This window comes from Triturus cristatus, chromosome 6, assembly GCF_964204655.1.
Source record: "Triturus cristatus chromosome 6, aTriCri1.1, whole genome shotgun sequence".
Taxonomy (NCBI): domain Eukaryota; kingdom Metazoa; phylum Chordata; class Amphibia; order Caudata; family Salamandridae; genus Triturus; species Triturus cristatus.
This window is the reverse complement of record NC_140589.1, coordinates 1,783,470,572-1,783,482,660: the sequence shown is the minus strand read 5'-3', so window position 1 is coordinate 1,783,482,660 and position 12,089 is coordinate 1,783,470,572. Positions and strand designations below refer to the sequence as shown.

Sequence of the window (12,089 nt, the reverse complement as noted above, 5' to 3'; positions counted from 1 at the left end):
TATCACAACCACCACCAACATGACCAATACCACCAACACGACCAATACCACCACCACCACCAATACCACCATCACCACCAATACCACCACCACCACAACCACCAATACCACCACCACTAATACCGCCACCACCAATACCGCCACTGCCAATAACCCCACCACAACCAATACCAACAATACCACCACTACCACCACTACCAATACCACCAACAATACCACCACCATCGACAATACCACCGCCAATACCACCGCTACCAATACCACCACCAATACCACCATCACCACCAATACAACCACCAACACCAATACCACCACCAATACCACCACCACCAATTCCACCACCACCATCAATACCACCACCGCCATCAATACCACCACCACCACCAAAACCACCACCACCACCAATACCACCACCTCTCGCTCACTAGTAATAGTAGGAGCACTGTACGAGGCCAGAGCTGCAGCTGAGACCATCCCTCCCTCCCTCCATGCCTGCCATGAAGCACAGCCTGCCCTGCACCAGGAGGTGACCCCGGAGCCCTACTACAGATGGAGTGTTTTTTATTAGGCCAAAGATAGTAATGACATTACGCAATGCCACATTGCACGCTCAAATCATGGAGAGGGCAGGAAATAGCCCCCCTTCCCACTCTTCCTCCTGAGCCGCGACAGTGTAGTCACAGAGCGAAAGGTGTTGGAGTGCTTTGTTAGTGTTTATAGCTCGGATCATTTACAACTCTCACTTCACACTTTGTGTCTGTGTATTTTACAACGCTTACACATCTTCTTCACTGCACTATTTATCACTACTTTGAAGACATCCCAGGCCGGTCTCTTCCTCTGATATTTACAATCTAACAAGCAGTCGAGAAGGCCCCTTATTGCAATAGGTCTTGCATTTGCGAGAGTTTAAGCTATTGCAAATGACAATGTATATTATTTATGTTTTAAAGCCCAAAAAATAAAATAAAAGGCATTGTCATTTACAATGCCAATAGTTCAAACCTGTGTGAATGTGAGACTTATTGCATTGCAAATGCTTGTTTTACAAGTTTTCATTAGAAGGACATACTCCAGAACTCAGCTGGTAATACCGTTACCTTACCTCTCAAAAAGAATAAATATTTATCACCATGAAACCTCAAATGACTGCAGCAATGAAAACCATTGACTGGCTCCCCAAGCAGGCTTTAAATCTGCTAATTAACCAATTGCACACATTTACATTTCTTTCAGGTAGCTCTGTGGGCCCCCCCCCCCGCAGGAAGGCTTGTTTCTCCTTTTACTGTGTGTCCCTCCGACGGTTTTGCAGTTAGGAGCCCACCTCCCTTCCCCTGCAGTTAGAGCCACCTCAAGGTCAACAAAAGCTCCTCAGGGACATTTGAAAAAAAAAAAAAAACACAGGGAAAATTGTTTTTGTAAAAATAAAGACAAGTGGGACTATCGTTCCAATGGATCCTGCCCACTTCGACCGGTGCAGCAATGCAGAGAAACGCTACATTCAAATATAAACACAGAATGGAGAAGCAAGAAGTGAACAAAACTCATGGAATAACGTGGTAAAGCGGGATATAGTGAAATAATATGCTGACGTAACAGATGGATGGATACTAAAGAACTACAAAGTTGGACTACAACTCCCAGAGTGCCATTGAAAAGAACCGATACGGGACACACTCTCCTCCGACGTCAGTCAACTTGAGATTTATGATCATTGGGTGAAAATGTCACGTACATTGGCGCAAATTACGCTTGGGCGCACCCACCCAAACCGGAAGTGCCCAATTTAAAGTGAGCCAGGTGATGTCCTCCTGCCGGGAGGATAGGCAAGCATCAGGTGCCCGCAGTTCAATACTCTGCCTTCCCCGCTCGGTTAAGCGGGCATCAATGTGTGTGTAAAGCCGCGGCTCGTATGTCAGGAGCGCTTGCGTGGCTTTATATTATGTGGATGGCCCGTGAGTCACAGCAGAGCCTGACTCCGAGTCATCAGAGGCGGGCGGCCCGCGGGCCCCGCCTGGGCTTAGACTCCACTGGAAGAGGCGGAAGGAACCGGAACCGTGCAGCGCTGCAGGGAGCGGACGGCTTGAGTGCCCCTGTGGCCCCTACGCCTAGCCCGGATCCCACTGCTGCTCTGGTGGTCCCAATTCCCCGGAGTGCGAGTGCTCCCGCCTCCGTTATTTCTTCTGCAAGGAGGAGGAGAAGGAGGAGTGCTATAGCGCTTGGCAGCCCCCCACGTACACGGAGCAGAAGTTCCCGTCTCCCTCCGGCTACTCTCTCTACCCAGGGTGCACCAGCCCCTCCAGGTCCCCACTTGACCCAGGGTGCTCCTGTTTCTCCTCCACAAAGCCAGAGTCCCGTTGTACCTCCGGTTAATCTTGCCCCATCTATCCGGAGCGCCACCGCCCCTCTGGCTCCTCCTGCCCCTTCCTCCCAAAGCCAGAGTGTCTCTGACCACGTTCTTGTCCCCTCTGTCCAGAGTGCACCAGCCCCCCTGGTTCTTTCTTCTACCCAGAGTGCCCCCGCCCCTTCTCCCCTGAGCCGGAGTTCCGCTGACCCTCTGGTGCTACCCTCTCCCCAGCGCTCTCGCGCCCTTGCCCGTCCTGACTTTAACCATAATTCAACTCTCTCTCTGGATCGCCCCTCTACCCAGACCACAAGTGGCCCCGTCCCTCTGGTTACCTCCTCCGGACGCAACAGGAGTGGCCTCAGTTCCCAGGGACCCACCTCTTCCCTGATCCCGCGTGCTGCGACTTCTCCGACACCCTCTTCTGTCCAGAGCAGCAGTTTGCCTACACGCGTGATTCCCCTCTCAACCCACATCGAAAGTGTGCCTTCTCCTCTGGTGCCCCCCTCTACCCACAGCCAGACTGCTCCTGTCCCTCTGGCACCCTTTTCTCACCGTAGGAAGAGTCACTCTGCCCTTGTGGTGCCAACTTCTGCACATGGCCCATTGATACCCTCTTCTAGTAAGAACATCGGTGCTCCGGCCCTTCCAGCACCAACCTCTACCCAGAGCACCTCTGCTTCTCTGACTCCTACACAGACCAGGAGTGTCCCTGTGGTAACGCCTTCTACCCAGACCAGGAGTGTCCCTGCGGTAACGCCCTCTACCCAGAGCACCCGTGCTTCTCTGGTCCCGTCTTCTACCCAGAGCACCCGTGCTTCTCAGGTACCTTCTACCCAGACCAGGAGTGTCCCTGCGGTAACGCCCTCTACCCAGAGCACCCGTGCTTCTCTGGTCCCGTCTTCTACCCAAACCAGGAGTGTCCCTGCGGTAGCGCCCTCTACCCAGAGCACCCGTGCTTCTCTGGTACCTTCTACTCAGACCAGGATTGTCCCTGCCCCTGTGGTAACACCCTCTACCCAGAACATCCGTGCTTCTCTGACTCCTACCCAGACCAGGAATGTCACTGCGGTAACGCCCTCTACCCAGAGCACCCGTGCTTCTCTGGTCCCGTCTTCTACCCAGACTAGGACTGTCACTGTCCCCTTGGTAACGCCCTCTACCCAGAGCACCCGTGCTTCTCTGGTACCTTCTACCCAGACCAGGAGTACCCCTGTAGTAACATCCTCTACTCAGAGCACCCGTGCTTCTCTGGTACTGTCTTCTACCCAGACCAGGAGTGTCCTTGCGCCTGTGGTAACTCCCTCTACCCAGAGCACCCGTGCTTCTCTGGTACCTTCTACCCAGATCAGTAGTGTCCCTGGGGTAACGCCCTCTACCTCCCTTGTTACCACTTTTGCCCAGAGCAGAAGTACTCCAGCGGTACCCCGTTCTACCAAAAGCAGGCGTGCCTCCACCCCTCAAGTACCCCCTTCTACTCCGAGCAGCAGTACCTCGGCCCCCCTCCCTGCATCTCGCCCCGCCATGGCCTCGGACGCCAGCACCTCCACGAGCTTCAAGGAGGAGCTGATGTGCCCCGTCTGCTACGACTCCTTCAAGGATGCCGTCACCCTACCGTGCGGTCACAACTTCTGCCGGGACTGCGTGACCCGCTCGTGGGGCTACCGCGCTGACCAGGCCTGCCCCATCTGCCAGGAGGTGTCCTCCCTCGAGGCGCTGCGCACCAACCACACCCTCAACAACCTGGTGCAGATGCTTCGTCAGGAGGAGCGCCAGCGGTCGCGCAGGGGCAAGGAGGCGCTCTGCGCCCTGCACCAGGACGAGACCAAGCTCTTCTGCCTGGACGACAAGGAGGTCATCTGCGCCCAGTGTCAAGCCTCGAAGCAGCACGAGAACCACAAGGTGCGGCCCGTGGCCGAGACCGCCAAGGACTACAGGGTATGTATGAGCGCGCCATCTTTATTACTGTTGTCTATTTCTGATCACTCGATGTGCTTCATTCACTATGATGTATTATAGTGGTATGACCCTCTCCTTAGCGACCATCTTTATAAAGATTTTTTTTTAAATTGCATCTTGGACGTGCTCTTGTCATGCATGTATTCACCTGATTTTTCACTTTAATTTCTACATTATTTTTTCATATTTTAAATGTACATGCATACCTTTATCTCTTCTATGTCACTGTTGGACTTGGCTCTCTCTGCAGGGTCATCCTCAAACTTTTTGCCTTCACCCTCCTGTTTTCTGAACCCATTTTTGTTGGATTTTAGGACTTGGCACACTTTACCTCTGGTAACCAGACCTTAAGTGCTTGTGCGCTCTCCTTTAAATAGGGTGAAATTGGCATACACCCAATTGGCACTCTTAACTTTACTTGCAAGTCCTTAGTAAAGTGGTACCACATGTACCCCCGTGCCTGTAGATTAAATGCTGCTAGTTGGCCTGCATCATTTATCATTTTTGTCCAATGCTGACCAGCACAGTGCAGACTGTCCTCTGAGGGCACGTGTGCTTCTCTCACTTGGAGCACTGTGCTGCACAGCATCCAACATGGCCTCCCCAGGCTGCCTGTGTGTCTGCATTTTGGAACACTGAAGACCTGTTATTTCTTTAGCTCGATCTTTTTTTTCTTGCACTACTTTTAGCAACAAATTTCATCGTGGACATTTTGAGGTCTAGTTGACAGCGCAGCTATCTGTTTGCCTACTATTACCAGTTCTTTAAAATGCCTACAGGGCAGGCTTTGGCTCCCCCTAGATGACTAGTCCCCTCTCGCCTCAGGCTATTGGCTGTATGGTGTGTCATTCTGCCTTCTAGCAAGATCCTCCCACCATTGAATGGAAGGACAGTTTTACATTTGAAAAGTACAATCATTCATCAGTTTTTTAACTCCATTATGGACTGTGATTGTGAGTTAAGCTTGTACTATTGGTCTCATTGCTATATCCGTGTCACATGCCCGGCTGGTCTCAGTGCTGCACTTTTGTATTGCGCGGGTGTGTGTTGGGAAGCTCAGAGCGCTGAGGCCTATCTTCCTGCTCTGTGATTGTGAGTAAAGCATGTACTATCGCTCTGTGTGTTTACGTGAAGCTTGCACTGAAGCGGTCTCTTCTGTACGTGTTCTGGTGTGTTGGAAGCCCAGGCTGGCTGCCGGTAGCTTGGCCTGTCTCGAGGCACACTCTGTGTGGGAGTGAACAGGTTTAATCCCCCCCCCCCCCCCATTTGGCATTCATAGTCGTAATCTTCACACCTAGAAACAAAACCGAAGTGTTATTTTCTGATCTAATATTCCCCACAAAACAGTTGCTGTAGGTGTGATTGTCCTAGTACATCAATTACACCTCCATTTTGACCAACCATTCACCTCCTCCCCAAACCCCTCCGACTGCATAAGTGTTTAGTTATCCAGCACAATATCCTTGGTGCAATAACATCAACTGCTGCATGGCTAAACACTTATCAGGTCCAAAAGGCGAGACCTATTGGCTATGTCAGTGCTTGTTTTAAATTGTTTTTGGCCATGCTGCACAGAAACTTGTCGATCCTGTACAGCATGGCCAAAAGGCATTGGCAAAGTTCCAAAGTCGAGGCCTATTGGCTTTACCAATGCTTATATCAGTGTGACTAAAACGTACGCTGAGTATTCCCGGGTCTGGACCACAAGGAAATGCCACAGTCGAGTCCCCATTGGCCAGTCCTGCTGTAGATGCTGCCGGGTATCGTTCTGCATAATTTAGACCCAAAGCATGTAAATTAATTGGGAATGACCATGGCGCACAAAAAGACGATTTTGGCTGTGCTTAGCAAACTGAAACTAAAACAGCTGACTTGTGCAATCCATAAGATAATGTTTGATGTCCACTGCCCTGTTTGTTATGTACTTTCCTCTCAGGTATGTGTGTAGCTTCCAAATGACCACTTTGAAAGACAGCAGATGAACGCAGCCTTTTGTCTATAAGGACATGTACATTAGGAGAAGATGTTACCTAGGCATGCTTGCTGTACATTGTAGAAACGGGATGCATGTATTCGGATCACAGCTTCTTCACCTGATCCATTGTGTGATCGTGGACAAATGACTTTACATCTGCCTCAGTTTTGCTATAAATATGTCTCCTACAAGCATTGTGTTTTACAAAGCATATGGGCCGAGCCTAGAGAAACACATGCCTGGGCTAGTGCTTAGAAGCCGTATCTGCTGCTTTGGAATGTAGCACCGAACACTGACTGCTTTGTATGCGCGAGGTTTTCCTGAAAGAAAGACTATTTGTTTTAGAAAAGACCACAAGTGCTGCCATTATTTTGAATTTCAAATATTGTTTCCTATTATCGGAGTTTTGTTTGCATTTCTAGAGCACACCCTTATCTCTGGAAGCAGAGAGCTGTGTGTTTTAATATGTACTGCTGGGATGCATGGATGATCGCGTACAACTAGGGTTCACACAATAAACTTCAGTCATGTTACAGTTTACACATTTACATCATGAGGCGATTCAAAGATTTGTCTAAACTCGCACACATTTCAGTTAAATGCGAAACTGGTATTAGAACCCAAGTCCTCACGTTGCTAAGAGGGCAACTTGACCACTGAACAACCTTTTCTCCCAACTAACGTTGTAGAAACCATCGGGGCACAAGTCCTAAAAAATGTATTCATGTAAATATCAAAGCGTACGGGAGATAGTCTGGAGCGCGCCTGGTGCCAGCTGAAACAAACTAAAGGAAATAAAAAAAAAAAAGCGTGCGCCACGCACAGCAAGTTTAAAAAAAAAAAAGGCACGTCTTGCGAGCGGTGTGTGTGCGCGCACCATGACGAGAGAGGAAAGCCAGATGGCGCCTCTGCTCGTCATTGTGTGCGTAACTGCACGCTCTAGGCCACCCAAAAAGCTGTGGTCGACTTTTTAAAGCCCACTCGCTAAATGTCTCGACAGAGCAGCGCATGCGCTGTCTCAGGCGAAACCTTAAGCTATGCCAGGGACCGGGGTAAACCTCATGATGAGAAACAAGCATAGAAACAGCGGAACAATTATTTCTGGCACATTTCACCTTGTACTCTCTCGTTTTAGGGCAACCGATGACGTAGTCGTATTGTAGCGTTTATATGGCGCTTCTTGACCCGTTATGGGGTGTCGAAGCACATTATTGGCTAGATAACACTCTACACCATGGGGAATTGAGTTGTTGGAAAATAGTTGATTTTTTGAGAGCTTATGTGGGTAGTGTTTTGGTGTTTGTGTGAGTGACATGCGTCACGGCACACCAATTTGAACAAGGAGGTCAGGTGAGAGGCTTTCATCAGAGTTGTGGCACCAGGGGCCGGGGGCAAGACTCTAACATTCTGCAAAATATGGAAACCTTTTCCAAATATCTCGCCCACGAGGCATTTCTTTTGCTGCTTGTATTTTCCTTACTTTTGAGATTTGAAGTGGCAGGGTGGCTTTTATGCTGTTTACCGTCCCCCCTCTGCTTCTCGACTTTTGGCTTCCTCGTTGTATTCAGGCATCCAGTTTGCACAGTGGTGGTACACACGTGGGAGTCCGGCGCCGATTGGTTGAGACCATCTATGTAAAGTACATCACTTGACTTGCGTGTCTGGAAAGCGGCTGTGAGGTAGAGTACACACGAGGGCCGAAAGTACCCCCAGGTGATAGGTGTGATGAAGACTGCGGGGCTCCCAATTAGTTCACATGTTTTATATGGTAAACAGCCTTCATGCGTGCATATGTAACATGCCAGTAGTCTAGCCATGTTTTATATATGCATTGTTCAGTGTACAAAGGGCATGTTTTATTGTACAGACATGGTCTCTTAATATGCAATGGGAGGTCGGTGCACCCAGGCTCATCCAATTGCAGAAGTTCTGCATGTTCCTTATAGACTGGCCCATAAACGTTTAAAAATAAAAAATTGCTGCATTTTATATATTTTTTTCATGATCAAACTATATACATTAAACCAACAATAACAGACCCAAGCGCTTTGAGACAGAGGTGCTACAACAATATCCTCTTGTTCCAGCTACCCTGGAATTTAGCCACTTTCTAAATTCTGATATTGAGAGAAAAGGGGTCCCAGGGATTTGGAGATACAGTGATTTGTCCAATAAAACCCGATGCCCTCAAACGGGGGCACTCATTCTCCTGTTGCCACAGCCGTGTATATTTTGGTCTATAGCTGTCGTGTGTGGTGTACATAGTGTGTTGAAGCACATTAGTGTATGTAGGATTAATTTATTTGTATAAATGTTTTAGCGAGCAGTAAACATCCGGAACCTCTCCACTTCTGGCCTCTTGCCTTCAAACTACAGAAAATAAACACCTCCAGAAGTTCAGGAATTCAAGCTTTTCTAAAGAACAGCACCATCACCACTAGGAGTATCTAGGCGCTGGGAATTAGTAAGACATGTGAGGTAATAAGAAGCTCTTCAGAGTTGCTCTTGTGAGAGATGTAGAATGTCATTTTTATAGTTTCCTGTCAGGGCCCCCCTATTTGGGTTGTGTTGTGAGGAATTATGAAGGAGGGGGGTAAATAACCACTTCCAGAGAAGACTGACCTGACTCCAGGCTGCTTGGGTTTTGGCGTTGACTTGTTGAGTCTGGAGTCTTGAGTGAGTCAATAGGGAGGCTCCGGGACTTGGCACAAGGAGATGGTGGATCATATGTGAGCGCCATGTTGGTGGCCATGTCTTGATCCTTGGTCTATGGCTGCGTTTCTCATGAGAAAACTAACATCTGAAAGTGGATTGTATGTGAAGGTGTCTTTAGTAGAGGACATCAGTGCAGTGGTGTATTGAATTTCCTTCATTGCCTAGCTGGAACGCTGGAGCACGAGGCAAATATTGGGTGTATATTTCTGCAGGTAGCAATGTGTTGTAAAATTGTTTTTACATTATTTTCAAATTCTCCATTAGCTCTTGTAGGAAGCCCTTCCACTCGCCCAACAATTTTAGAGAGCTCTGTCCATATTCCAACCTTGAAACACAATTACCTGTGCTCTGACCTAGAATACATTTGTATGTGTTGCCAGCGTCCAGCACTAGTAAATTGTTAGTGAATACCACAAACTTATGACTTTGTGGCCGTGCATCAGCATTTCCATGTGGACGTACCAAAAAACAAGCATTGGCAGATCTAATAGTTCCTGTGTTGACCACGTTTTTTCGCTTTGAGCTTTGTTTGTTTTAATCATGGTTTTTGCAAAACTTTATTCTTGGAAAACCTGCCTGGCATCAGCATCATTCTACAAAAAAAAAAAGCCTACAAGCAAAAATATTTTGGGTCTCAAAGCACACATTGCCATACCAGTCACTTGAGGGAAATGCTTTGTGTGTGTGTATGTCTCCCTTGTACAAGGACAGAATGTTATCACTCACAGTGAAGCTAGCCAATGGCTGAGGTAGGCTGACCTATTGACTTGTGCTGTAGTGAGTGGAAGGAATCATTCTACCAGGGGGTCACAGTTTTTGCTCTGACGAAAGTCCAGCACCCTTTACGGGGCACCAGTGGACTGAAACATGTTGGCAGTAGGGTCCTAGGACCATAATATCCCACACGACCCTCTTCCTTTAACTTTTTAATATCCCTGCCAGATCCAGGAATAAAGGGAAACCGGGATCTTACAGAGGAGTTTTAAATCTTTATCCCTCTCTGGCCCAAAAAATCTTCTAATAGCTCCCTGAGATATGGTTGAGCCCACCCTGACTCTTAGGCGTCAGGGTGTCTCGATGATGAAGCATGATACCCTAGGGTGTGTGAGGGAATATAAAACAAAAGGAGTTGCCTCCTTTCTCACCCGAAGGTGATACACTATCCTAGCTTCACGTAGGGATATTCCACCAGTATCAACTCAAGTCTTACTGATCCGGGTCCCCCGGATCAACAACTAGGAGTACTTTTTGTGTAATAGCTGAAAGCCCCTACATACAAATATATTTAACCTTTGGATTTTGCCACAATTATATGTAAAAAACTAACTCAAAATCGAACAACCAAGCATTTGCAAAGCCAATCATGGGTAAAACATGGCTTGTTGAACATAGATGAGAGGTACTTGCAAATTGAACCCCGCTTAGGTTGTTCGGGCTCGCTCGCTGCGGTATCACAATCATTTTATGCCTCACCCCTTTCAAATGTCACCAGCCGCCACTGCCTTTTACCAGGCCTAAACCTTTCTTTTAATGCATACAAGTTACCCATAGGGTAGGCCTCAAACCGCCCATCGTTGGAAATATACTTTTGTAACTTTTACGTGTCCTGGTGGTAAACTCTTCAGTTCTGTAAGGCCTGCCTCTCCCATAAGATAACATTGGGTTGCCTTATTACATTTAATCAGTGATGACTTTCAGTTGGGAGCAGGTTGAAATGTTTAGTTTGGTTTCTATAGAATTGTAATTTAAAATCCTTTTATTGTTGCGTCAGATTTTAAAACCATTCTGAAAATACTACTTTTTTTTTCAAAGTTGCCATGTTCTTGTCTTAACCCTTTGGTCCTGGTATCCTGGGTCAAATGAGTTGCTATAGCTGGCAGTTAGTCTTTGTTTATTGCTCCCAAATAGTGAGACAAAGGCGGAATAGGTGTTTTAGCAGTATAGGCCATCTCTGACATGAGGGGATGGAGCTTTCACCTACCACACTCTCCCATCACAAAGGCTCTGCCTGAGCATACTCTCAAAGGGTTTGACACTAGTCTTTTGTGTCCCCAGTCAAGCTTGAGGCAGTAAATTCAAACCTGGTATAAATATTGGACCCCCCTCCCCCCAAACTCTTCAGTACACCTCTGGAGTGTGGGGAAAGGCTCAGAAGTAATGCTGTGCTGCTCTCGTGCAAGGACTGCTCCTCTCCCCTGCTACCAGAGTAAAAATGACTAGAACTGCATCTTAAACCCAGGAACACCAGAGTGACTCCAAGGACTAGTTGTCCTGGCTCCTGATAAGAGCCTCTGGGACGGAAAAGGCTTCAAACACCTTGAACCAAGCGGCTGGACTTTGTCTACTGTGAGTCTTGACAACTGTAGTCTGTCCGTTCCTCCCCCCCCACCCCAAAAAAAAAGAAATTGTAGTCCCAACCTTGGAAGTTGATGTAAAGGTACTTTTCCAGCCCAGCTGCGGTCCAGGCAGAACGGATGGCGCAGCCCTGCATATGAGCCACCTCTGTGTGATGCATCCCTGATGCAGGACCCCCGCATTGCAGCTCCTTGGAAATGCAATATGTTGCTTGCGAGCCACATGTTGTGGGCCAAGGCTGTGCACCATGAGAGGACATTCCTGTTTTTAACGGATGATCGTCTCTGATCAGACTACAGTGAAATGTACTCACCATCTGAAAGTCCAGTCATCTTATCCACCAACAAACTGGGAAGTCCATCTGCATTCCCATGGTTCATAGTCGCTTTATTTTCCACTGTGAAATAAAATCCTAGCTGTGAGGTAGGCCATCAATCACATGAGGGGTTTGTGATCTGTGTGAACCTAAAACTTTGTACCAAAGAGAGCTGAAACCTTGTCAGAGGCCACACTGTGGCACATCCCTTCATTTCACTTTTGCCCGTTCTGCTTCCGAGATGGTAACATCCAGCCAATAAAGGCCACTCCAGTCGAGCCAGCACTGCTTCATCTTCCTTAGCTGAAGCATCCGGCTATACTAAAGGGACAGCCTTAGTCTGTGTCCTTCAGGACCGGTGCATCACACAGGGCTCTTTATTTCCTCAGTAGCATTCTGACTCCCCACAGTCAGGATTGCCTTCT

General features: G+C 48.1%; 1 protein-coding gene across 4 annotated transcripts in view; it reads left to right on the top strand.

Moving 5' to 3' along the window:
• The first annotated feature begins 1,801 nt into the window (after positions 1 to 1,801).
• The window catches only part of TRIM35 (tripartite motif containing 35), a 379,901-nt gene continuing 369,613 nt past the window's right edge, over positions 1,802 to 12,089 (top strand). For 2 of the 4 annotated variants that reach the window (XM_085613099.1, XM_085613098.1), the window contains exon 1: positions 1,803 to 4,282. In XM_085613099.1, the coding sequence (XP_085469225.1) occupies positions 1,913 to 4,282 (2,370 nt within the window). In that variant the 5' untranslated portion in view covers positions 1,803 to 1,912. Of the gene's footprint in view, positions 4,283 to 12,089 lie in introns of all 4 variants that reach the window. The other 2 variants (XM_085613100.1, XM_085613097.1) reach the window with 2 other exon arrangements.